This window comes from Mastomys coucha, unplaced genomic scaffold (assembly GCF_008632895.1).
Source record: "Mastomys coucha isolate ucsf_1 unplaced genomic scaffold, UCSF_Mcou_1 pScaffold18, whole genome shotgun sequence".
Classification (NCBI taxonomy): Eukaryota; Metazoa; Chordata; class Mammalia; order Rodentia; family Muridae; genus Mastomys; species Mastomys coucha.
In genome coordinates this window covers 108,268,937-108,296,180 of record NW_022196900.1, presented here as the reverse complement: position 1 = coordinate 108,296,180, position 27,244 = coordinate 108,268,937, and the positions used below count along the sequence as shown (strand labels likewise).

Here is a 27,244-nt window from a genome sequence, read left to right as displayed (position 1 = left end):
CCTCCTCTGCCTCTGCCTCCTCTGCCTCTGCCTCTGCCTCCTCTGCCTCTGCCTCCTGAATGCTGGGGTTGAAAGTATGCACCACCATGCCCAGCCCATCCTTTTTCTTAATGAAAGTCTTGAGAAAAGGATTCATGTCACTCACTGTAAGTCCTTTATCAAATTGTGTCCCAGAATTCTCTGTTCATTGTTTGTCCACTGAAATTCAGTTTGCTTCTTAGCATTATTTTGCCTTTTTTAAAAATATTTTTTCTCTGTGTGTTTCTATTTCTCCATATATATTTGTTTGTTTTTCTTTCTATCTGTCTTTTGGTTGCTGGACTAACGAAGGCATTTTCTGTTTTTGCAGGCTCTTTCTTGATAAGGATATTCCTAGGTACTTTCTGTTTGCTGTTTTGCACATAGAGATTCTAGTGTACCAGAATGCTTTATGTCTTCTGTTGCTTTGGTCCCTGTTTTAATTCAGTAGTTTCTTTCCTGTGTAGACCTAAGCTTTACCTAGAACAGAGCAGACCTTTAGTTTGCAACCTAAGAATCCCCCTCCCTCGTCTGTTCTGATGTGTGCAGCTTCGGACCTAACTTCTCCAGTGACTTAGTATGCTAAACTATTGTCTCATTCCATTTACTAAATTTTTTTTTTTTTTTTTTTTTTTTTTTTTTTGGTTTTTTCGAGACAGGGTTTCTCTGTATAGCCCTGGCTGTCCTGGAGCTCACTTTGTAGACCAGGCTGGCCTCGAACTCAGAAATCCACCTGCCTCTGCCTCCAAGTGCTGGGATTAAAGGCGTGTGCCACCACCGCCCGGCCCATTTACTAAATTTTAAACACCTCTTCAGGTTGTTCCTTTTTACATTCTAAAATAGGATCTTTTACATTTCATATGAAGCCTTAGCTTTGTTCTCTGATACACTCTCTTCCTTCCCCCTCTCTCTACTCAAAGCTTGGAAAGTTTGCCGCAGGTCCCACTTACACGGAGAGCAGCTTGACTCTTTGGGAGTTGAGTCTGCAAGAAGAAATGTTGTTAGTTTTTTTTAAAAAAGACTGTCTCACTGTATAGAACAGGTTGGCCTTGAACTCACAGGATCCTCCTGCCTCTGTCCAGAGTATCAAGATTAAAGGCATGTGGAAGGCATTTAGGGAGGCTCATTCCACCTCAGATGACTGGAGAGTAGTTCCCCATCCCCACACACACACACACACACACCAGCATAGCCATATGTAAGAAGTTGGTGTCTCCATGCTTGGTATCAGAGCACTGAGGGGACAGAGGCAGGCAGATCTCTGAGTATGAGGCTAGCCTGTGCTGTATGAATGTCATTTCCTATTATTAGAATTTCTTAAATTGAGGTATTTTACTTTAAACCACATTTTGAGTACAGGAAGGTATTCTGCTAAATCTCTAAGCCATGAAAAAAGCTCCCCTTGTCTGGTAGTTTTGTTGTACTTTGAGTCACTTGATGACCCAAATCTCACTGATTGTTGTTGTTGTGTGCCTTCTGAGTCTGCATAGAGAATTTTCTTGTTCCACACTCATTGCCTCAAAAACTTGACACTCAGAAACAGTCACATTCCAGAAAAGACCTAAATAAGGATAGCTGCAATGGGCGTGGCCACACCTCAGATCTGGGCACTGGAAACATGAGCTGTGGGCAGGGGATTCACTTTCAGAGAGTTTTCTCAGTACATACTTTCTAGAGGAAGATGCATAGGGTGTGCTTAGAGAGAAGATATGTCTGTGAGTTGCCATTGGAAATCGAGAAAGACCGATGTAGTGAGGTCAGCATTTGGAAAGGTGGAAGAGAAAATGTGGTTGGTAGGAAGTAGGGTACTGTAAACAATCTTTCTCTGTGAGGTGGGTGAGCTCTGTTCTTCCTAAGAGCTAATGTTGTGAGGGGATGGGGTTAGAAGAGCATCTCCCCCAGAAAGTGTCAGAGTTCTAAGAAGAAATGATACATGTCTTAGAACGGATCTGTAGCCCGCCAATGTTGCCTGTCTGTCGTATTGCCAGTAGAAAATGCTCAGACTTGAAGGACTTAAAGCAGTCTGCTGCATTTAGCTTATGATTATTTCTTAACTATAAGTCTGATTTTCAGATACATTTAGAAGGAATGAATGATAAAAAGTACCTTTAGTGTTGTACAATTCTTCTCTACTACTGATAGATCACCTTGGGTTTGTTCGCTGAAATAATGTTTTTCATAATTAGATTCTGCCTGTTCATACCTTCGAGCATCCCAGGTATTTAAAATGTCTCTAAGAGTCTGCAGAGCCATCCTGTGAAGTTTAGACCTCTGGGATATGGGAACTGAAGCCTACCTCTTACTGAGCCCTTACTTTTCTTATTTCTTTAGTTGGTTGGTTGGTTTTTGTTTTGTTTTGTTTTGTTTTTGAGACAGTGTAGTCTTGGTTGTCCTGGAACTGACTCTGTAGACCAGGCTGACCTTGAACTCAGAGATCTTTGCCTGCCTTTGCCTCCTGGGATTAAAGGCATGTGCTACCACATCTAGCTAAGACCTTCTTATCTGTTACTAAAATAGACAGGACGGCTCACTTGGATGACCTCTTTCAGATTCTGTCTACATTCTTACTCCTTTTGAATTTTCTCATAGATTATGTTGGCAGTGGGGCTGGCTTTGTTTGAGAAAGAGTCTTATGCTATGCCCTTGCCAATCTGGAGTAGACCCTGGCCAGTCTGGAACTTGGTAGACCAAACAGGAAATTAGACCAAACTAGTCTCGGGCTTGAGCAGTCCTCCTGCTTCTGCCTGAGTGTTGGGGCTGCAGCCACGTACCCCATTCCTGTCAGTGCTGCCACTGTGGTCATGCTAGTAGGCAAAAACTTTATCAGAAAGCAGGGATGAGGCGTACAACTAAGTATCCCTAATGAGTGAGCAGTTAGGGTGTGATAAATGGAGAACAGCAGTGATTGGCATGGGACTCCCTAGGACCCTGCCAGTAGCGGACCCTCTGCTACCATTCGCTACTTTGGCTTGACATTGTCTTTCTGACCTCAGGACCTTCTACCGTTTCGAGGCTGTATGGGACAGCTCCCTACATAACTCCCTCCTCCTCAACCGAGTGACCCCCTATGGAGAAAAGATCTACATGACCTTATCTGCTTATCTGGAGGTAAGGGACCCATACGTTCAACAAGCCCTGGGAAGTAGGCGGTGGCAGGAGCGGTCAGCACAAACCCAGCTTACTTCTTCATCCCTTCCTCTCCATCTCCTTACATTGTTTATTTGATTTTACTTTGCTAGCTGTTCTATTTGTTTTAGATTCTGTTCCAGGGCTCTATTTAGTGAAAATAACACAACTTTTTTGATCATTTTAAGCTTCAGGAACCCAGTCACCAGTTAAGACAGTTTCATACCATGCTTTCCTGGGTGTAACAGAGACTAGTTCCAGGTCTTGGGACAAGCCTGAGTTCTTCTCATTTTTATTTCTTTGAGTCTTATGTTTCCAAGGCTTGCCTCAGACTTAACCGTATAGCTGAGGGCGACTTGTGGCTCCTGCTTCTACTTTCCAGGGACTGGGATTACAGGCATGCGCCATCATGCCTGATCTGAGCCAGATTCTAATGTTTGTGCTGTCACTTACTGCCTGGTGTCTGTCCTCTCGTGAGCTTCTAGGTCTCACTTCTTCCTTTCCTCCTCCTCCTGCTGCTTCTTCTTCCTCCTCCTCCTCTTCTTCCTCTTCCTTCTCCCCGCTTTTCCTCTTTTTCCTCTCCTTTTCCTTCTCTCCTTCCTCCTCCCCCTATTCCTCTTCTTCCCTCTTCTTCCTCCTCCCCTATTCCTCCTCTTCCTTTTCTCCTTCTTTTCTTCAGCTTCCTTCTCCTCCTCCTCCTCCAACTACCTTTCTTCCCCTCACCCTCTCCTTCCTTCCTTCCTTCTTCCCCCTCACTTACTCACTCTCTCTTTCTGTCTCTCTTTCTTTCTCTTTCTGTTTTATGGTTTTTTTTTCAGCACATTGTTTCTCTGTGTAGGCCTGGGTACAGGTCCTGGAACTCTCTTTGTAGACCAAGTTGGCCTTGAACTCACAGAGATTCACCTGCCTCTGCCTCCTGAGTACTGGGATTCAAAGCATTTGGCACCATGCCTGGCTTCTTCATTTTTAAATAGTGTGCAATGATAGGATTTTCCCTCAAAAGAAAATATGCATTTATCATGAATACACCTGACCTTGGGTTATTATCTTTGTTGAGTGGCTTTCAGAATCACTGAAGCACAGGCCTGCCTATCTCCACAGCTGGGACCAGATTTCCTAGCCTGGTACTGTACAGCGTTTCACCACAGCTGCTCTCCTTATCATTGAGCCTCTTATCTTGTCTGCTTGCAGTTGGATCATTGCATCCAGCCAGCCGTCATCACTAAGGATGTGTGCATGGTCTTCTATTCTCGAGATGCCAAGATCTCACCACCACGTTCTCTGCGAAACCTCTTTGGTAGTGGCTACTCAAAGTCGCCAGACTCGTAAGTTTTTGAAACAAGCTTAGTTTCCAGTTCTTTGCCTAGTCCAACAGAAACAACAGGCCTTAGGGTAACCCCAGCTTGTGTTGCAAGTTAGTTTGTCATCTGTAAACCATTTGAGTACTGATATCTGACTTGAGATGGCTTGCATGGTGGCATTTAATACAATGTTAGTGATGAAGGAGAGAAGAGTGTTCTGTGTAAATACTTCCAAGGCAGGTTAATAAGGACTAATTGTCCCCGTTACTTAGATTTTTAATAGATTGCAATTGAGATTTTCTTCTATGTAAGAGTTGTACATATTTAAGGCACACAAAAATATACCTTTGAGAATATATGGCCTGGATACTTGAATATCACCACTCATCTTAATGAGTAAAATAAGAATTACTATAATGCAATGAAATGTTGAGTCCCTTCCTGTAGTGTCCAGAATTTGTTGTTAATCATTTCCTTCCAGTCAGACATTTTCTTCTCTTATGTCAAGAAAAGTTCTTAGTTTTCTCATTTAGGTTGTAGATTTTCTAGTGTATCCTATTCTGTTCATCATATTGAAATAACAGTGATCAAAACATCATACTGAAAATAGGCATCTCCTAAGAGAAAAAAGTAAATAAGCAAAGAGCAGTTAATGATAAAAAATAATCAGTGTCTTAACTAGGACCAGAAAGATGGCCCAGGGGTGAAGGGCCTGCCATCAAACTGAGTGAGCCGCAGCACCCACACGATGGCACCGGAAAACTGACTCCCCACACTGATCTTCAACCTAGGAATGCGTACACACAGACACACACACACAGATATAAAGTGAAATCGTGTGTATCTAAGTGTGGAGTTGTAGCCGTCAGAGGACGTGCTCTTTCTTAAGGGAGCAAACCCAGGCTTTTCCACTTTGTGCTACAAGAAACTCATCAGCTGTTCTACTTTATCTTCAAATAGCAACCGAGTAACTGGAATCTATGAGCTGAGCTTATGCAAAATGGCAGACACTGGGAGCCCAGGTAAGCCCTTACCACACCGTGTTCTTCAGGAGTGTTACTAAAAAGTTGGAGTCTCATTCGTGTTGGGAGGAAGAAAGTCTTTTAGTATTTTACAAGCCAGCTTTGTCGTGGTGGTCGTGAGATGCACTGTTTGGCTTATGGTATATAATGTATTATAAACATGGGGTCCGAGGCTGGAGACATGGCTCAGTGGTTAAGAGCACTGACTGCTCTTCCAGAGGTCCTGAGTTCAAATACCAGCAACCACATGGTGGCTCACAACCATCTGTAATGAGATCTGACACCCTCTTCTGGTGTGTCTGAAGACAGCTACAGTGTGCTTACATATAATAATAAATAAATCTTTTTAAAAATGGTGTCCAACAAGATACATTAGTTAGACTGTGAAATATGAACTTGTTGAGAGAATTAGAATAACTTTGGCTTAGTGGGGCATGGTGGCACACATCTTTAGTCTTAGCACTCAGAAGGCAGAGGCAGATGGATCTCTGTGAGTTTGAGGCCAACCTGGTCTACAAAGCAAGTTCCACAGACACACAGAGACACAAAGAAACCCTGTCTCGAAAAACAAAACAAAAATCTTTGGCTTAGAAAACATTTCTTTTTCTACATGTTTAAAGATTTGTTTATTTTATGCATATGAGTACACCACCATTGTTCTCTTTGGACACACCAGAAGAGGGCACCAGACCCCATTATAGATGGTTGTGAGCTACCATGTGGTTGCTGGGATTTGAACTCAGGACCTCTGGAAGAGCAGTCGGTGCTCTTAACAGCTGAGCCATCTCTCCAACCCAGAAGCATTTCTTGAGGTAGGATTTTGTTCAGGCCTGCAACTTACAACAGCCCTTTGCCTTCCGAGTGTTAGGATCACAGGCTCTGTGCCACAGAGCCTAGCTCTTCAGAAAACCTTACAGTTGCTTACTACACTGCCTTAACAAAGATTGTTTGTCAGCCTCATACTTTTGAGCAACAGCATCAGCTTTACCAGGGAAATTATCAGAAATCCATGTTTATGGCTGAGATACAGGTTAATAATAGTAAAGCATTTGTTTAGTTTACACAAGGCCCTAGGTCTGAGCCCAGCATTTTTTGAGTTTTTATACAGGGTTTCTCTGTATAACCCTGGCTGTCCTGGAACTCGCTTTGTAGTAGACTAGACTGGCCTAGAACTCAGAGATCCACCTGCCTCTGCCTTTCAAGTCCTGGAGTTAAAAGCATGAGCCACTCACTACCTCCTAGTTTTCTGTTTTTTTTAACCCATGGTGTCATTATGACTAGTATGAAGCTCAGTGTTTAGACCATGCTAGCCTCAAACTCACTGGGATCACCTGCTTCTGCCTTTTCCGAGCACGAATGGGAGGTGTGACCACCTTCCCTGACATCAATTGTATTAATAAATAAAATCTCCTAGGCCAAATCTTGTTTGCTATTTAAAAATGTGTAAGAGTAATTTGTTTTGACTTAAATTGGAATTAGATTTTTTTTCTAGGGGATTAAAAAACCAAACCCATGGTTTCTCTTCCATTAGGCATGCAGAGGCGGAGGAGAAAGGTCTTGGATACCTCCGTGGCGTACGTGCGGGGGGAGGAGAACCTAGCGGGCTGGAGGCCTCGTGGAGATAGCCTCATTTTGGAACACCAGTGGGAGCTGGAGAAGCTGGAGCAGCTGCACGAGGTATTGCGGGTAGCCTGGGCCAAGCCAGCACCCACCCGGGCCGACTCCTGCCTGCTCTCACTGACTCCTCAGCTCTTTGATTTCCAGTGATGATGAAAGCACTTAATGAGCTTAGCTAATGGTGTTCCTCTTCTCAGGTGGAAAAAACTCGCCACTTCTTGCTGCTTCGGGAGAGACTTGGTGATAGCATACCCAAGTCTCTGAGTGACTCGTTGTCTCCCAGCCTCAGCAGTGGGACCCTTAGCACCTCAACCAGCATCTCTTCTCAGATCTCAACCACCACCTTTGAAAGCGCCATCACACCGAGCGAGAGCAGTGGCTATGACTCAGCTGATGTTGAAAGCCTGGTAGACCGAGAGAAAGAGCTGGCTACAAAGGTGGGAATCCCTTCCTTTTTGCTTAGAGTCCCTGCCACCAGGCACTGAGCTAGCCTCTGTTCTGTCATCTTTAGCAGCTCTCTTTTGAAGACACTGATACTCAGACTGAACATAGAAATAATAAGGGTCAGTCCTTGCCCCCAGAGCTTAAGAAAGGTCTCAAGCATCTCACAGTGTTGTGTCCTGTAGAGCTGGTATTGTGAGCTGGCCTTGGAAACACATGCATATTCAGTAGTTTAGGGAGTCACGTGGTAGTAACAGGAAATGGAAGAGATCCTGTATGGTCATCCAATACTTCCCAGAGGGTCCTGGGAATGATGTAACTATTTCAAATGGTATTTATTTGTTCCTGCATATTTTAAACAAAATTACAAATTCTTTAGTAGGACTAATGGTATACAGCTCATTGGTAGAGTACTTTGCCCAGCATGTGCAAGGCCCTGAGTTTGACCGTAAGTGTGCCAAAAATACATTAAACTAATTAGCAATGAAAGTTTTCTTTAGCAGAAATAAAATGGATAGCTTTTGAGACTGGGGAAGAGAAAGCTCCTTGTTACAGTGATCCATTAGAAGTGATGAAGTCTCTTTAAAGAAGGAAAGAGAGTGGAGTCTAGATGGATGGAGAAGGCAAGATTTGAGGGTGACTCCTGGGTGTGACAGAGGAAATAGAAAACTGAGAAGAGTGTTTGTCTGTCTGTCAAGTGCTCTTCTAGTGTGTTTAGGAAACAGTGTCCAGCCAGGAGGGCTCATGAGTTGTTGTTTTTTTTTTTAAGATTTATTTATTATTATAAATGAGTACACTGTAACTGTCTTCAGATGCACCAGAAGAGGGCACCAGATTTCTTTATGGGTGGTTGTGAGCCACCATGTGATTGCTGGGATTTGAACTCATGACCTTTGGAAGAGCAAACAATGCTCTTACCCGCTGAGCCATCTCACCAGCCTGGGTTGTTTTTTTTTATTTTGGTTTTCCAGTGTGGGAAATTGAACTTAGGTCCTCACGTATGCTTGGCAAACACTCCTCCACTAAGCTACGTTCCCAACCCATGTCTTTTATTGAATTGAGAATTAGGAAGATGTCCATTCTGTTGTATTTCTGAGACACAGTCTTCCTGCATTACCTTGGCTGGCCTGAACATTGTCTAGATCAAGCTGACCTTTAATTTGCAGCAGCTTGTTCCTGGCTCTGTCTGCTGCCTGTTAGAATTAGAAATGTATATTGCCATTCCTGGTTCTGCTGTTACATTCCTAATGAGACAGGGTTTCTCTATTATGTAGCCCTTGAGGTCCTGAAACTTGCTATGTAGACCAGGCTAGTCTTGAACTCCCAGGGATCTGTCTGCCCCTGCTTCTCTAATGCTATCATGGGCCACCATGCTCCGCTCCCAAGCACTTGTAAGCCATGTCTGTAGTGATTTGCTTTGCTTGTAGTAAGGATGGTTGTTGAAGTCCATATGCTTTTTATTGCCTTAACTAGACATATGCTAGCTTTCCTCAGCGTATTTGTAGTTATTCTAAGCTAGCATAGGTGTAGGACATGTTTGTTCTCCTTGTATACAGGACTTCATTTAGCCATCGAAACTTTATGTTCAGCCTTGACTGACTCTCTATCTTTCCCTCCTTTTCAGTGCCTGCAGCTTCTCACCCACACTTTCAACAGAGAATTCAGCCAGGTACACGGCAGCATCAGTGACTGTAAGGTGAGCATCCTGAGGCCATTGCGTTTCACTGTTGTGGTGTTGACCGTTTCCTTCCCAGCTGTCCAGAAATCTGCTGACAACTTGTGTTGCTTTAGAGGCTGAGATGGGTGTAGTCGTGTCTGAGTGAGTGTAATGTTATGTTCACGTATGGCTTCTGAGTCTGTTAGAACACTGACTTCTGAGGTTGGCAGACCCCTTCAAGGATGCATAGGGTCACTGTCATAGGACATATTTAGCTTTTTGTTAGTTTGTTTGTTTTGTTTTTTTGTTTTTTTTTTAGTCCCTTTGACGAGCTTGTGATGTTGGGAAGTACTATGCATTTGTGTGAAACAAAAACATGAAGCTATGGGTGACATTAAACTTAATGCATTCAGCAAAAAGTGATAGTTCTTGAGAGTGCATGTGTGGCCTTCATGGCCTCAATGAGCCGGATCCTTTGGCTTTCCTTTCAACCTTCCCAGCTATTGCCTGCCTAGGTCTCTTTGCACATCACATACCTTCTTCTAGACATTCCCATGCTTGGCTCCCTCATCATTTCTAGTTTCTGCTCCAGTATTGCCTTCTTGGAAGTGGGCCTCTTTCAGCCCCCACAGCAGGCCAGCCACCTCTGAAACATTTGTTTGTTTTTCCTTTTTATTATTTTAATTTTATATGTATGGGTATTTTGCATGCATGGGTATTTTCTGTACATCGTGTTTGTGCCTGTGGAGGTCTGAAAAAGACGTTGGATCCCATGAAGTCACAGATAGTTGTGAACTACTGTGTGGGTCCTGAGACTCAAACCCAGGTCCTCTGTAAGAGCAGCCAGTTCTCTTAACCACTGAGACATATTTCTGGCCCTACTATCTGGTACTTTTTGTTTTTGTTTTATTTATTTACTTATGTATTCATTTATTTATTTGGGTTTTTTGAGACACAGTCTAACGATGTATCATGGGCCTGACCATCCGGCGTGTTTTGAAAGTCTGTCTCCCTTCTTCATTAATGTATGCTCCATGAGTACAGGACTTTGCCATGTGCTTAGAACAATAGGTACTTGGCATGTATGTGCAGGCTGTGTAATAGCAGGGAGAATTAGAAACACACAACATTTCTCATTCTTTCTCTCCCCCTCCTTCATCTCGCTCCTTCCTCCTCCTTTTTTTTCCTTACTCTGGGGATAGAACCAAGGGTTTGGTGCATTGCCTATGAATAGTAATAATTGCGTTATAGAGGCTTGTTTTCTTTAATGACTTTGAGTCAGCCTTATAAAAAAATGAGGCACTAGTTGTCTTGGATGACATTTGCTGCTCTCTGTGGCAGAGGCAGAGGTGAAGTGCTTGTCATACAGGCTTGAGAACCTGAGTTTAGATCCCCAGTGCCCCTGTAAAAAGTGCAATAAGTGCAATAGAACATGCCTATGATCCCTGTGCTGCGGAGGCTGAGGCACGTGGATCCTGGGCTTGCTGGCCCACTAGTCTAGCTAATGTTAAGCTGAGGAGGCTGAGGCAGGTGGATCTGTGCTTGCTGGCCCACTAGTCTAGCTAATGTTAAGCTGAGGAGGCTGAGGCACGTGGATCCTGGGCTTGCTGGCCCACTAATCTAGCTAAGTTCAGTAAGCTCCATTCTTCTGCTGCTGAATCTCACTGGTGCTGTCCTTGTTGTAGTTGTCTGACATCTCTCCAATTGGACGGGACCCATCTGTGTCCAGTTTCAGCAGTTCCACCCTCACACCCTCCTCCACATGCCCCTCTCTGGTGGACTCCAGGAGCAGTTCTGTGGATCAGAAGTGAGTACTCAGATTTCACAGAGACAAACAAACAAAATACCAGCTTTTCTATAGTTCTGGATTCAGCAAGGCATCGCTGTCCTATTCTGGACAACCCTAAAATGTGTGGGTACTTTTTCATTTAATTTTATTAAATTTAGGATGTTATTAGCTGTGTGAAATTGTTATATGTGCTACTAAGAAAGCAAAAGCTAATTAAAAATACAAATCAAATGTAAGATGCATCCCAGTTCAAGAAACGATAAAGCATGGAGGACCACCGAGATGGCTCGGATGGTGAAGTGCTTGCTGGACCAGCATGAGAACCTGCGTTCAGATCCCCAGCATCCACATAGAAAGCATCTGCAATGGAACATGCCTCTGATCTCAGTACTGAGGAGGGTGAGACAGGAGGATCTAAGAGCTGGGGGACTGGAGGAGGGCTCTGGAATGCTGTCTTCTGGATGTGGCATGGCCATCACACTCACGAAGTCATGACCGCTGTGGTCACCTGCCTGAGTCGTGCATAAGAAGGAGCCGGCCCATGGATTGGGTGAGGCTCACAGGGCCCAATTCCTCACTAAGGAGTTATTGGCAACTGATGGCTGCTGGGAAAGAGTCCTTTTTATTTCTGACATGGTTACTGGTTTGTGCTTTAGTATATGGCACATGCCTGTGTGAATATAGACAGCACTAACTGAACTCACTAGATTACTAACATGAAGTTGGAAAGGGTTTGTGTTAGGGAATCAGAGGGAGTTGAGGGCAGTAGAGAGGCAGAGACGATCAGAGTACATTGTATTTATTCACAGAATAAATACAGTACAGAAAAGGTAAAAACTCTTCACAATTAAGTAGAGAATGAGAGAGGGATAGAGGAAAGCCCCCACATGCATGAGCTCATGCATGGATACACACACACTCAAACACTCACATACTCACACAAACACACACACACACTCACAAGAAATGGTAAAGCTTGCAAAATGGACCATTTAAAAAAAAGAAGATTTATTTATTTTATGAGTATACTGTAGCTGTACAGATGGCTGTGAGCCATCATGTGTGTGGCTGCTGTTGGACTCAGGACCTCTGCCGGCCCCACTCCGGCGTAATTTGCTGCAGCTGTCTTCAGACGAACCAGAAGAGGGCGTCCGATCTCATTACGGGTGGTTTCGAGCCACCATGTGGTTGCTGGGATCTGAACTCAGGACCTTCGGAAGAGCAGTCAGTGCTCTTGCCTGCTGAGCCATCTCACCAGCCCAAGATGTAAACTTTTTAAAACCCTTTGGAAACTTGCTATAGCACAGTGGCCGAGCATCTCCCTGAGTCTGACTGGGAAATCTACCAGTTCCAGAGAGATCTGCTGCTGTCAGTCAGGGGCCGCACTTTAAGAGCCAATCTGTGAGTTCTGGCCACGAGACTGATAGGAAATTCATGAGGGGATACAGTTCATATTCAGTGCTTGTGTTCTTAGGATGTCAGGAGAGACTGTGTCTCAGTGGTCCCCAGTGTCTTTTTCCAAGGAAAAGGCTGGAATTGAGAATTACCTTTCTGACATCAGCTTCTTTTAGCTGAACTCTGAAGCTGATGTTTGCATCTGGTACTTGGGCAGGGGCACTGTGTCTGGGTGAGGTCATGGCCACAGTTGCTTTGACAGAACTGAAATTCTTCTTCCTCTTTTCTTCCTCTGTAAGGACCCCAGAAGCCAACTCTCGGGCCTCCAGTCCTTGCCAAGAATTTGAACAGTTTCAGATTGTCCCAACTATGGAGACACCCTATTTGGCCCGAGCAGGAAAGAATGAATTTCTCAATCTTGTTCCAGACATTGAAGAAGTCAGAGCAGGGTGAGTACTGTGACATGCAGCCTTTCCAGCGCTGCTGTGCAAGGCTGTTATAGCCTAGAGCACATGGACTGTGCTGCTGTGTGCAGTGGGCACCTGAGCCTGGCACACTGTGATAATCTAGGCCAAATGAATCATTTTCCTGTCCTGTTGCATCTGAGGGCTCGCCTAGTGGAAGCATGCATTGATGGGTCTCAGCTTCTTACCGTTTACTGTAGGAGAAACTGACTTCTTTTGCAATGTCCTTTTAGCTCAGTGGTATCTAAGAAAGGATACCTGCATTTCAAAGAGCCGCTTTCCTGTAACTGGGCTAAACATTTCGTTGTGGTTCGTCGCCCTTACGTCTTCATCTATAACAGTGACAAAGACCCAGTAGAGCGTGGCATTATTAACCTGTCTACAGCACAGGTGGAGTACAGCGAGGACCAGCAGGCCATGGTGAAGGTCAGTCTGTCTTGACTTTACTGTCTGTTGCTACCTGTGTTCTTCCTTTTGAGTTTGGCATTCTGGTCTGTGGCATGGATCCTAGTTTATATGTGGGTTGCTTGAACTTTCAGTGTGAAGTACTATGCACCCTGTGAATATGGCAAGGTGGTCCTAGCTGTTCATTTTCTCCAATAACTTCTTTTACTTAATGTCTCTTTCCAGACACCTAATACTTTTGCTGTATGCACAAAGCACCGTGGGGTCCTTCTGCAAGCTCTCAATGACAAAGACGTGAATGACTGGTTATATGCCTTTAACCCACTTCTGGCTGGCACAATAAGGTCAGATACTGTTCTGTTGCTTCATTTTGTCATGCTGAGACAGTCTCACTGTATAGCCCGAGCCAGATTCTAAATCCTCACCTCATCCCAAGGGCTGGGATACCATGCCTGGCTCTAGAAAGCTGTTTCCTTTCTCTGCTGGGCTTTCATCCCCAGAGACAACCAGCATAGGCAGGAAGGATGTGTGGTTCTAACTGGGTTGAAAACGGGAAGGGAGGCAAGGAAACGATGAGTTGCAGAGTGCGGGTGGTGCCTCACGTGTCCTCAGCTGTCAGGACACCCACCAGTCTTATCCTCGGTCTCCTTTTGGTTTCAGTTTTCAGGAGGCCTGCAAAGGGTCCAGAGCACTGAGTGAAGGAGAGATTGTGAGTGCTTTAATGGACTCCCACAGCTCAGCCCTGTGTGAGGAGCTTAGCTCACAGGGTTCCCAGAGTACAGAAGACCTCGTAGCTGTCATTTGCTACTGTTAAGAGTCATAATGTACATATCTACTATGCAGGCTGTCTGATATTCAATCCCATTGAAAACGTTATTCAGCCCCCAAAGGGGTCTCTAGTTGAGAACTGCTGGCCCAGCCATTTGTTTAGGCCTGGGCCTAACCTGGGCCTGCCAAGTCACCTGTGAGAGACCAGCGTCGACTTTTCTAATCCTGCCTCCTGTTTTTCTCATAGGTCAAAACTCTCTCGAAGATGCCCGAGCCAGCCAAAGTACTAAGCGGTTCTTCTGAGCCTTGCTCACCTGTGACAGATAAAGAAAGTGTTACCTCTCATTCTCTCTCTTTGTGATTCTTGACGGTTATTCTTGTATGTAATCCTGTGGCTTAATGACTTTTCCCTCCCTCGTCATCCCGCACTTCTCTAGTTCTCCTGTTCCCTCTCTCCATGGCTCTGTACTCTTCTTATTCTTGTGCTAAGACTTGTAGCATGTGGCCTAACAAAGGGGAACAAAACCACTACACATTCATATACACTCACACCCACGCACCCTGAGGGGATCCAGCACATCTCCAAATGATTTTCCTGTGTACGTTAGCTTCCTTTTGGATGATGGGTCCCCTTCATGGTCACTGTCCCCCTGTTGTTTCTGTATGGCTCTGGTTTTCAGGGTAACTTCTCTGTCTCTCTTTTTTCCCTCCTTTGTTTATGATAATCTACTTTTTTCTGGGTGGTTTAGATACTAAGGGAGGAGACGTTTGGTATTGTCAGCCAGGAGAAAAAAACTTGCTTCTCTCTCTCTCTCTCTCTCTCTCTCTCTCTCTCTCTCTCTCTCTCTCTCTGTCTCTCTTTGTGTGTGTGTGTGTGTCTGTGTCCATGTTTCTCTCTCTGTCTCCGTCTCTCTCAATGTCTCTGTCTTTGTCTCTCTCTTTGGTTGCTAATCCATGTATTTCCATTCAGGGAAAGCACTGTGGGAAGCTCAGAATTGGGATTTTAAATTCTCTGTCTAAATCAGGGCGCAGAGCATGGGCTTATAGAGAGGAAGATGCAGAAGGGCCTTTGTGATCAGCCTGCAGCAGAGGCTGCTGCAGTAGACTGCTGGAGCTCCTCACAGCCGGGTCCTGCAAATGTCTCCTCCCTGGGAAGGAAGCTTTTGTCTAGGAGTTCCCCAGCCCTATTCTCAGCATTACTGTTTAGAATTACGAGATGTCATGAACAGATTTCCCACAAGAGGGATTGGGGAATGTTTGACTTTCTAGTGATAGACTGGACCATTGTTGCTTTGAGAGTGCTGAGTGCAGCTTGTGATTGTTGTAGCTCCCTTTGATCAAAGACTTGTAGCTTCAGCATAAATCTTGAGGTCTCCATCTAAATCCAGTGGCCATTTTCAATGTATGAAATATGAGCAAACATGGCATTGTTTTTTAGATGCCAGAACTGGCCGGTCCTTACCACCACTCCAAACAAATCACAAGATATTTAGGGTTGAAAAAGATTGTGGATTGTGACATGCCTCCTGTGTGACATGCCCCTGACCCCACTATCCCCATGTGGTTTGGAAATACTCCCTTAGGAAGAATTCACTGCTCCCAGTTTCTGTGGCTTCTAACAAACCAGGTCTCTGGATTCAAGAAGTTATCATAGAAAATAACACTCTCCCTCCACCAGCTAGTCAGTGTTGGGGACTGAGTAGGGCACAGAATGCCCGCTGGAGCTACTTGAGTTGTGTGCCAGCGACTTGAGGCTCATTCACACTGCTGTGTCCTGGCTTCGCCAGCCTGCTTCAGTGCCACTCATGCACCCAGGAAGGCATCTGCTCACCTCCACTCTACAAAGGCTCCTGGCTACCTGAGGGTAGAGAAGGAATGGATTGCCTTCTGTTGGGAGCTCATCTCCACTGCAGAGCAGCCACCAGGGAGGCGAGCGAGCATGCAGCCCCTTGCTGCTGACCTCTCGGCAGGGCTTCTCTCGGAAGAACTGGTCTCCAGCTCCTTTTGTTACAGCTGCCTTGCAAAGAAAGGGAAAGTGGACATGGAGAAAAGAAAGGGCAGAAATCAGACTGTTCTTATCTAAAAGATGATCAACTCCAGTAGACTTGTAAAACTTTCTTTCTCTCCTTAAAGTATAGGTTACTAACTGTAATGTTACTTGTTTTCTAAGCATATATATGAGATTTTTAATGTAGTTAGAAGTCTCTGTTGTCTGATGGACACAACATGTCCTTCTGGTGTATACTCAAATTCAGCAGGCTCTGTCTATGCTTGTAGACAGTTTCCTGGACCGGAACTAAATATAATTTCAGGGAAACAAAGATCAAAGGTCGCTTTTAAACTGAGTCACTGATGTTGCTGCTGTTAGAAAGGTAGATGGAAGGATCCGCGTCTGTGCGAGGTGAGAAGCCTGAGGGAGGGTGAAGTGTGCGGTACACTAAACCCTGCGATGACTTGTGTTTTCTTTTAACTCAAACAAAACTGGTTTAGAAAGTCTTTGCTTTGCAAATATCAAATATTAGCATGAGCCAAACTGGACTGCCCCTTCATCAGAGGCGCCCCCCCATAAGGAGGCCTCATTAGGAAGCCAGGGAAAGGAAGGTTGGAGCTTGGGCACGTGTGCTGCTACCTGCCATCATTGGGGCCCCCCCTGACTGTAAGGCCCATGGTCAGATCAGAATCAGAGCATTTGGGGGCTTTACTTTCTGTTTCCAGACAAGGTCACCTCTGCTTCGAAGCTCTGCAAGAGAAAAGGTTTTATGGCAGGACCTGTTCATGAGATTTTTGTGGTTGCCATAGTAGCAGGAAAGTTAAGACAACTAACCTTAAAGAAACTTTTTTTTGGGGGGTGGGGGGTCTGAGACAGGGTTTCTCTGTGTAGCCCTGGCTGTCCTGGAACTCACTCTGTAGACCAGGCTGGCCTTGATCTCAGAAATCCGCCTGCCTCTGCCTCCCAAGCGCTGGGATTAAAGGTATGTGTCACCACCACCTGGCAAGAAACTATTTTTAAGGTAATTTTAAAAAAAATTTCAAAGCACTCCTTTAAACAAAAAACCTACAAGGAAAACATACAGATTACAGAAAAGTGAGTGCTGGTTGAAATGAATTAGCCTCCCCCTTCCTTCTTTATCCTCCTTCCTCCCAAGCAGATATCACTCCTAACTGTCCCCCACGCCAGTGCTCAGGCCCAGCCTGCTTCTGGGGCTCTACCCTGGGAGTCAGCCAGCTCTCAGCCCCAGACTGTCAGGGACCAGGCAGTCCCTGCACAAGGCTAGGCAGGAGCACAGGCCAGACTGCTTCTGAGCAGGCCCCTGATCTCCATCCATAAATGAGGCGAGCTAAAGCTTCCTCAGCTAGGAAACCTTTCCTCCCCTTCAGCTATATGGAATGTATATATCTATTAAATTTTTATCTTGTTTTGATGAAAGGATGAATGGTTGTGAAAGGTATTTGGGGTCTAAAACCATGATTTTTTCCTGGCACATATTTCAAAGCATAGACTTTGTTACCTGCTGCTTCTTGTCTAATTTACAGGGATATTTAATTTTGTAAGGTATTTGTATATTTATACAGCTGTAATGAATTGCACATTGGACTGGAAGGGGAAGGCTCTGCCCTGTGTGGCTCCTACTGGAACTCTTGCATTTTCCTCTTGGGCGCTGTGCTTTGGCCCATCTGAACAAAATCAGGGGTGTGTGGTTTGTTTAGCGTGGGTCCATCATTTTCATTTGGGTTCCTTTTGGAAAATGTAATCTTTAACTTGCTCTGTGAGAAGAAAAGAATAATTGTGTTGCTGCTCTTGGAAGGTCTGCTGAGTGCATTTGAGTGAACTCTGGCGCTGTGTACTGCAGCCATCCACCATGACCTGTGATCCACCAAGAGTGAGTAAGACCACGACCATGGAGCAAGTCAGAGATTGTCAGGCGAGAGATTATTGCTGTTACTGTTCAAAAGGCCATTTATGAAGTAGATATTTGAGCTCTTTAAAAAAAAAATCTTAAGAGAGCCCCTAATTACTTAAAGAAAAAAAGAAATTTAAAGAGTTAATACAGAACTGGTATTAAAAACTTGCAGGCAGAGGTTAGAGCACTTGGCAATTTTACGTGATGCCTTTGGTTCAATCCCGGTGCTGCAGATCAGACAGAAAGCCAGGAGGCAGAGAGCTGCGCAGACAGAAAGTCTGTTATATGTTGTCATGTCTTTAATTGATTCTTTTCATGCTGTGTATTCTGGCATCAGTTCACCTAAGGGACCCACCAGCCTCCTCATGTTTAAGCATTGTCGTAGACTTTGTGGCTCTAACATACTTGTCTGTTGAGAGTGGCGTCTCTTGTCACCATCCCCATGCTATAACAGAACCCATGAAGCATAAGTGGCCTTTTTGAACCAAGACTTTGCAAACTGATCTCTCCCCAGGGAAGGAGTTGAGCACAAGCAACAATGTACATTATTAATTTTGGATTTCATTTTCATGTTTTATTTTGTAAATATCTAATGTTTGGAGCTTGAGTATACAAAATGTAAATACAGTTCTCGTATTTGTACTAATCCTGATTCTTTTGCTGTATAGCCCTAGCTGTGTAATGCAGACATTATCTGACTGTGTATGGTAACCTTGCATCACAGAACTGCTAGTGAACGAGCTAAAACAATAAAGGTACAACCAGTGCATCACGGCGCGTGCGCTTTATTCTTTTGTCTTGGATTTTGGAGACAGGGTTTCTCTGAGGAGCCCTGGCCATCCTGGGCCTTGAACTCGGAGATCTACCTCCCTCTGCCTCCAGATAACTGGGATTAAAGGAATGCACCACCACCCCCAGGGTTTTGCATTTTATTCTTATGCCCTTTAGAAAACCATTGCATACTAATTAAGAATCTTACAGAGATTATTTATTTATGTATTTATTTATTTTGGCTTTTTCAGACTGGGTCTCTCTGTGTAACCCTGGCTGTCCTGGAACTCATTCTGTAAACCAAGCTGGCTTCAAATTCAGAGATCTGCCTCCCTCTGCCTCGTGAGTGCTACTATTAAAGGTGCGTGCCAGCCACGTAGAGGTGGGTGGCTCTCTTGAGTTCTCTGCCTGCCTGGTCTACAGAATGAAAAACCGAAGGGGCAGGGGAGGGGGGCAGCAGAGAAAAGACTAACCACGCCTGGCAGTGTGTCTGAACACCTACAGTCTCTGTCCTGATAGACTAGAGAAGGTGCTGTTGTTTGAAAGAGTTTTCTACCAAATGTGTGAACAACTATTTTGTCTAAGAGATGTGGGGATTCTCCAGAAGCCCCTTTCGTAGAACTACCCATGACAGCTTGTGTTGTACTACATTGTCTGGGAAGGTTGTGGAGGTTAGTAGTTTGAAATTTGCGGTGAGCTTTCCCTTGTAAGCAGAGCACAGGCAAGGGACCGCGGTCATGAAGTCTGTACCTAGGCCAAAGCAGTGCTGTAGTCAGGTGTGGCAGTGCACACCTATACTCTCAGGACTGGGGAGGCTAGAGCAGGAGGGTCAGAGTTCCAGGCCAGGGCTGGGAATGGAGCTCAGCTGACAGACTCTTGACTCAGCATGCACACAGCCTCCCAGGAACACACACACACACACGAGGTGTGGTGGTGCATACCTGTAGTCTCGGCCTTCAGGCAGTATAGAGGCAGGAGGATAAAGAGCTCTTGCATATCAAATTCCAGACCAGTCTGCCCTACCAAAGCTGAAACAGCGATGTGTTCAAGGGACATCTGAATGCCCATCCCACACTCGTGTGCAGTCTGAGCGCAGTATTTCCATCACAGACAGCATGCAGAGACCCCTGTGGCCTCCACTGCAGTGAGAGGAATTCAAATGCATAACACTAAGTGGATGGTGTTAGATACAGTAATGCAGTGGTCAGTTCAAGAAAGGAGGCTGACCACATTACCTTTCAGAAATGAGGTTTATTAGGGGAGAGGGTCTCAAGATCAAGATCAGGCCATGAAGTGAGAGGGAGAGCATTAGAAAAAAATGTGTGTGTGTGTGTGTGTGTGTGTGTGTGTGTGTGTGTGTGTGTGTGTGTGTACATATGTTCTCTCGTACACAAAAGTGAGGCAAAAGTGAAAGGGGCCATAAAAACCTAGAGAGGTGCTCTATTAAGAGTAAGAATAGGGCTCAGCGGGTTAAGAGCACTGGCTGTTCTTCCAGAGGTCCTGAGTTCAAATCCCAGCAACCACATGATGGCTCACAACCATCTGTAATGGGATCTGATGCCCTCTTCTGGTGTGTCTGAAGACAACAATAGTGTAATCATGTACATTAAATAAATAAATCTTAAAAAAATAATAAAGAGAATAAAGCTGACCTGGTGGTACATGCAAAGGTAAGTGGATCTCTTGAGTACGGTAGAAGAAGAGGGTCAACTCCTGCAAGCTGCCGTTTGACCTCTGCTTACACACCCAGGCACCCATGCCTGCACATGTACACATACACATAAAATAAATGTAATTTCCTTTTTTTTTCTAATAAAACTAGGGTGGGTGTGATGGTTCATGCTGTAATCCTGGCATTTATGGAGGCTGAAACAGGAAGATTTTGAATTCAAGACCTGTCTAGATTACGTACTGAAATCTCATCACAAAACAAGAAAAAACACATTGGCTAAAAATCTTCATGAAGGTGTAGAGAAAAAGGGAGAGTCGCTTTCTAGTTAGGTGCTTCAACGAAGCATGTGTTGCAGCTCCCTGGAGCAGTGAGGATGTTAGAACATCTTTGTTGAGGTCAAAGGTTCCAGACTGGCAAGGAGGCCTAAGGCTGAGCTTCAGGAAGAGGACCTCAGTCATACAGGTCCCACAAAGAAGAAGGGGAAGGTCGTGGTGATCTCAAGTGGCACTTGACCACCAGAGTAAGAATGTCTTAAAGAGGAAGGGCTCAGTTGCTACATCCTGTGAGACTGATAGGCCAAAAATAAAGACTGAGCAGTGACCACAGGCTTGGGAAACAGGAGGTGGTAAGGAGTCTGAGGGAGCCACTCAAACTTACCTATCCTATCTATCCTTATCTATCCCTATTTCAGTGTCTACCGAGAAAAGAGAAAGGTAGATGGAGACCCCATCATCCTATTTTTTAATTATGTTTCCTTAGTATGTATGTGTGTGGTGTGTTCACATGCTATGGTTCATGTAGGAGGACAGCTTGCAGGAGTCCCTTCTCTCTTAATGTGGGTCACAGGCATGGGATTCCAGGTTTTCAAGTAGCAAGTGCCTTAACCCACTGAGCCATTCTGCTGGCCCCAGTCACTGTGATGATTACAATTAATAAAGCTACTGTTAGGAAATGCAAATTAGGCTTGGGGCAGATAGACTTAGCTCCTCTAAAGCTCACCTCAGGAGCTGAGGAGTCGGGGGTTGGAGCATCTCTTTGTTTTGTTTTTGAAACAAGAGTCTTCTGTAGCCTAGGATGGCCTTGAACCTTCACCTCCCAAGTGCTGAGACTTCAGCCCTGCACTATCTTGCTCAGTCTAATATGGTATGGGGGCCAACTCCAGAACTGTACTAGGTATGCTCTTACCAACTGAGCATGTCCTGTGTCCCCAGCCAGTTCCTCACTTTTGACACTTTGAAGATTCTGTTAAAGGATAGATTGGGGGAGGGTGCATATGTGTGTTAGTTTGGTGGGTTTTTTGCCCCACGTGCATGCCTGGTGCCTGAAAGAGTCAGAAAAGGGCAACAGATCCTCTGGGACTAGAGTTGTGAGCCTGTTTGTGGATTCTGGAATCTTCCCAGGTCCTCTAGAAGAACCATAACTGTTCTTAACCACAGAGCCCTCTCCAGCCAATAAGGATGACTTAGTCTCCTTTATCTACTTCCTGAGTGCTGAGGTTATCCATGTGAGTGCTGCCATGCCTGGCTTTGTGTGGTGCTGAGACATGAACCAGGCTCCTGGAAGAGCAGCAGCGTTGCTATCGGTCAGCCAGCTCCCCAGCTCCCTGGCCTAAGTCTTAATCGTCCAGCCTCAGCTTCCAAAGTGCAGGGATTGCAGATGTGTGCTATCGTGCTCCTTTAGCTTTACTGACAATTCCTGCCGAGATTTTTTTATTGCAAAAGAGAGAAAAGAAGGGGCTACTGGAGCCTGGAGGCAAAAAGTAAATCACAGTGGGTCTGCGGGCTCTAGTTTAAACTTAGGCTCTGCTAGACTTCAGTTTGAACTGATCAATCATCTGCTGAGAGCAGGAGAGCCAGCAGCCTCCTGCAACTGTGCATTCACTGTTGGTATTCTTTAGTTTTCTGGTCTTTATTTACTTATCTTGGTGTGTATGTGCACTCCTCTGTCATTTCTCAGGTACTTTTAAACTTTGTTTGTTTATTTGAGACAGGGTCTCCTACTCATTGAATAGGCTTAGCTGAGTGATCACCACCTGAGTCCGCCACCCACTGTAATCTACTCCACTGGGAATACAAGAGTCCCCATGCCTGCCTGGGACAGGCCCTTAGGATTGCTCAGCAAACACTTTATCAACTAAGCTATGCCCCAGCCAGTTTTCTGGTTTTTTTTCTTAGCAGTGTACTTTTTATTTGCATGGGAAGATTTCACAGTCTCTCTTTGGAACTGCCTTGTTCTGCAGAACCCTGAGTATCTCTTGTGAGCACTTCCCAAGTTCAGTCTTGTGTGTGTGGGTTTCTGAGAGTGTGTAGCGGTGTATGTGTGTGTATGTTTCAGCTTTCTCCCTAGCCTGCCTCCAGCCACTAGAGTTCAGTTATAGGAATTACACAGCAGGCTTGGTAGCAGAGCTGAACTGTCGAAGTCTGTACCAACTAAGTCCTTCCTGACACATCCTCTTACGTAAGTTAAATAGTGGGCTCCACCCTGGGAGCTTTTACTCCAAGGGACAGGGCTGTGTCTGGGATTTTTTTCTTTGTTTTGCTTTGTTTTTGAGGTTCTAGAGACTGAACCCAAGGCCTTGCTGGGCAAATGCTCTACCAGAGCTACACCCCAACTTTTTACTTTTCGAGGCAAGGTCTCTCCAGCATAGGCTGGCCACGTCTGCAGTACACAGCCTCCAGAGGCCTGGCTGTTTCTGATGTTTCTTAATGTAAGTGGGTAGATCAAGCCAAAGTTTTTTAACTAAATTAAGTTTGAAGCATTACATACAGCATGCCTGTCAGTGTGACCAGGGCCCCAGGCTACTAGCCTTCGTCTCTCTCTTGGGTCACTCTACTATAGTTTTCCCATCTTTCCTGGGAAGCAGTATTTTCTGTTCCCTTAGTACCTTAACATAAACAACAACCACAACAACAACAACCCCGGGCTATTCAAGTAAGGTTTAACAGTGGTAAATTAAGAGAAACAGCTATTTGATACCTAAATATGTGTGCATAAAGTAATACCTATTCAGTGGTGACTTAGGGAAGTCCAGATGTTTAGTCACATTGACTCAGCATAATTTCTTCCTTGTTCAATCTCAGACTAGAGCAATCAACCCACCCCTGCAACAAAATGTATTGGTAATCTTCTGTTGGAAGTAAGCCCAGGGGAGGAGGAAGACGTTGCTGTGCGTTGAAAGGTACGCCGCCCCGTCACCAGGGCAGGGCTCCCTCAGTAGAGCCAAGCTTCCACAGGTGGCTGCCTCCCAAATTCCTCACTGAGAAATGTAAGGCAGCCTTCCATTTGAAGTCAACTAAATTCTCAGATACACAAATGTAGGCAGTTTCTCAAGTTAGAAGTAGGCATGATCATGCCGTGCTGAGCCTGTTAAGAAAGAGTCCAGGACTTGGTCCCAGCTGGGCCCAGGGTTAAAGTTCACTTTCAGCACTAAGTGGCTGTGAAAGTCACTTCCCTGGGCACTCACACAGCATGAAGAATGGTTTGCTCTCCCTAACTTCAAAAACTGTATGCTATTTGTACTTGAATGTACAGGTGTTTTACCTGCATATATGTCTGTGTGCCACATATGTACAGTACCCACAGAGGCCAGAGAAAGGCACCAGATCCTCTGGAACTGGAATTGCAGAACTTTGTCCTGGGAAGGTGGCAAGACAGGCAGGAGCCTACAGTCCCAGCCTGAGGACTACTGTGAGCCAGTGCAGGACTATTCCTTTATCTTTATGAAGCCTTCTCCAAGATTTTCTGAGCTAGGGTTTATCCTTATTTGCTATAAGGCTAACATGCCAAATCCAGCCTGTGAGAAAGAAAGGCCTGTGGTGGTGGCATCCAGTAGAGTACCTGCAAAATGTTCTGGTCTTCCAGGGAAAGCCAGCCAACCCAGCTCCTCCCTGGTGGGCCCACCATAGCCCATTGGACTTAAGAAGAAGGCCTAACTAAGAGCTGGGTGTTGTAGCACAAGCTTATAACCTCAGGAGGTAGAGTTGGGGATTACAAATCTGAGGCCAGCCTGAGCTGTACAGTAAGGTGCTGCATAAAAACAAGCAACAACAACAAAACAAGAATTAGTAACTGTGGCTGAAGAGATGGGTCAGCGACCGGGAACACATTCTACTCTCTCATAGGAGAAGAGTTTGGATCCCAGCAGCCATGTGAGGTAGTTCTCAATGGCCCACAACCCCAGCACCTTCTGGTTTTCTCAGGAGCCTGCACCACTTGCCTATACACATACACATAAACTAAATAAACAGAACCAAAACCACAGCGGCTAAGGCTAGGGCCTGTGACGTAACTCGGCAGGTAAAAGTGCCTGCTGCCAAGCCTGATGACTTGAGTTTGATCCCCAGAACCACATGGTAGAGGAGCACGGCTCTGGCTCCCGCAGGTCAGACTACCACATGTGTGCCCAGATGCAAACACAGACAAGTAAGCACACAAAATAAGCAAACACAGGGGGTGGGGCACTGGACAATAGTAACTACAGTAATTACGTAGCCTTTGCATGGTCCTGGATTGGGGAGGCCTCAACCGTAGACTTATGGTGCCAAGACTGGAGCACATTCCGTAAAACATAAAGCTGAACCTTATGGTACATGTCTGCTGTCTCAGCACTGGGAAGGCTGACGCAGGAGGATGGCTGGGAGTCTGAGGCCACCCTAGGCTACAAAGTGAGACCTAGTCTGAAAAAGATGAAAATACTTTGTGATAGCTATTCATGGTTGTCAACTTGACCACATCTGGGATGAACTACAATCCAGAAATGGAGGGCACACCTGTGATTCAGATCTTGAGGCTGGAAGACATGGGATGACATAGGCTTTTGATCCAGATCTTGAGGCATAGTGGCCATGAAAAGCTTAGGCCTAGGCAAGGTAGTACAAGTCTTTAAACCCAGATGACAGAGGCAAGCAGATCTCTGAGTTCAAGGCTAGCCTGGGACAGAGCAAGTTCTAAGTGCAGGCATGGTGGTAAACACCATACCTTCTGCTGGGGGCCTACATAAGGACAACAGAAAAGGGAATGGTTCATTCTTCTTTGCTTGCACCTACTTGCCAGCCTAGGATTCCAGTTTATCCAGAAGGCCAGCTGAAACATCTATCCTCGTGGGACTGAGGATTGTCTAGATTCTTGGATTTCCCATTCATAGTTGCCCATTATTGGGTTAGTTGGACTATAGGTGATAAGTCATTCTGATAATTTCCCTTAATATATAGAGATAGTCCATAAGTTCTGTGACTCTAGAGAACCCTGGCTAATACAGAAGTTCAAGCTTTGACACAACAAATTTAAAAGGCTGGAAGCCAAGGCTGTTGCCTGAGACCTCGTCTAAAATAAATAAATAAATAAATAAATAAATAAATAATCGCAGCAAAGCATAAACTTGGAAGCTTGTCTACCCCTACCCCCACCCAGGGCCTTGTACATGATGGACAATGGCTGACTCTTAAGACTCCTCCAGGAGCTCCTACCTGGTACTCCCTTGTTCCTACCCTTGTTTTGGAAATAATGGTCTAGCCAGCTCAGAGTTGGGGCAAATTTGACTGTTAGTGTTTATAGGGGTTAGAGGAGTGGGAACAGTGGGCATCTATTGGAGACAGATACAGACACAAAGAGAAACAGAAAGCCACTTAAAGGGGCAGGGCAGGGCAGGGAATGTGGCTCAGTGGCAAAGCACTTGCCTAGAAAGCTCAAAACCTATCATTTGATTCATAGTACTGGAGTGAGAAAAAAAAATTCAAGAAGCTGGTACAGCGGGGCAGTGGTGGCACATGCCTTTAATCCCAGCACTTGGGAGGCAGAGGCAGGTAGATTTCTGAGTTCAAGGCCAGCCTGGTCTACAGAGTGAGTTCCAGGACAGCCTGGGCTATACAGAGAAACCCTGTCTCGAAAAACAAAAAAAAGAAGAAGAAGAAGAAGAAGAAGAAGAAGAAGAAGAAGAAGAAGAAGAAGAAGAAGAAGAAGAAGAAGAAGAAGAAGAAGAAGAAGAAGAAGAAGAAGAAGAAGAAGAAGAAGAAAGAAGAAGAAGAAGAAGAAGAAGAAGAAGAAGAAGAAGATTTGCCATCAAGCGTTATGCCTATGTACTGTGTGCAAAACTTACAAAAGATAAAAGGAATTCATTTCATTGAAGGGCATGATAGACACTCCTAGAGACAGAGAGGTGAAGACGCAGGCAATTTCCACACCAACACCTGAGTCTGGGGAAATAAATTGGAACTAAAAGTGTCTGACCGGCAGGAGAAACAGCACCCCAGACCCCCAGAGCCGGAAACTCAGAATGTGTAATGTAGTGGGGCTGAGGAAATGGGGTAGAGAATGCACAATGAAGAGCTCTCTTCCAGTCTTGCCTCCCCGAGCATCAGCCACGCACGAGGTACAAGGACATCCGCTTCGTTCTCTCTTTCTGTGCGTGTGGGCGCCCGCGCCACTGCTGCACGTGGAGGTCAGAAGCCAACTTGGTGGAATGGGTTCTGCTTCTACCCGCTTGGCTCTTTACTTGCTGACCATCTCGCCTTAGTTGGCGCCGCTGTTTCCTGACCTGTAAAAACGGTACACACTGACCACTTTGGGACACTGATCACACACACAGGTAGGAAGGACAGTCTTGATTCCTGCCTCAGAGTTGAGGGACACTGAAGGGAAGCAGCAGCTGGGGATCAAGAGCGCCTGTGAGCTTGGTAAATTGTAGTGTGTGAGCTAACCCGAGTTACATCATTAGGGCCGCTCCAAGCCCAGGGTCTTCTCGTTGAAGGCGAGCTGCAGACCCGAGCTCCTGCACCGGCGGGGGGCATCGTGCGTTGGTCCCGCTAGAACACTTAGAAAAGCCCTTTAAACGCTCCTCTCCAGCTCAAGGTGCCATCGACTGCTCGGCGCTCTACAGATCTGGGCCCCGGGGGTGGGCG

General features: G+C 45.4%; 1 protein-coding gene across 10 annotated transcripts in view; it reads left to right on the top strand.

The window, feature by feature from the left end:
- Positions 1 to 18,674, top strand: part of Kif1b (kinesin family member 1B) — a 137,068-nt gene extending 118,394 nt beyond the window's left edge. For 8 of the 10 annotated variants that reach the window (XM_031379482.1, XM_031379485.1, XM_031379484.1 and 5 more), the window contains 11 exons: positions 3,012 to 3,126; positions 4,336 to 4,469; positions 5,406 to 5,467; positions 6,999 to 7,144; positions 7,282 to 7,521; positions 9,150 to 9,221; positions 10,868 to 10,989; positions 12,666 to 12,815; positions 13,064 to 13,256; positions 13,461 to 13,579; positions 14,251 to 18,674. In XM_031379482.1, coding sequence (XP_031235342.1) covers positions 3,012 to 3,126; positions 4,336 to 4,469; positions 5,406 to 5,467; positions 6,999 to 7,144; positions 7,282 to 7,521; positions 9,150 to 9,221; positions 10,868 to 10,989; positions 12,666 to 12,815; positions 13,064 to 13,256; positions 13,461 to 13,579; positions 14,251 to 14,293 — 1,396 coding nt within the window. In that variant the 3' untranslated portion in view covers positions 14,294 to 18,674. The remainder of the gene's footprint in view (positions 1 to 3,011; positions 3,127 to 4,335; positions 4,470 to 5,405; positions 5,468 to 6,998; positions 7,145 to 7,281; positions 7,522 to 9,149; positions 9,222 to 10,867; positions 10,990 to 12,665; positions 12,816 to 13,063; positions 13,257 to 13,460; positions 13,580 to 14,250) is intronic. The other 2 variants (XM_031379487.1, XM_031379490.1) reach the window with 2 other exon arrangements.
- Positions 18,675 to 27,244: the final 8,570 nt, after the last annotated feature.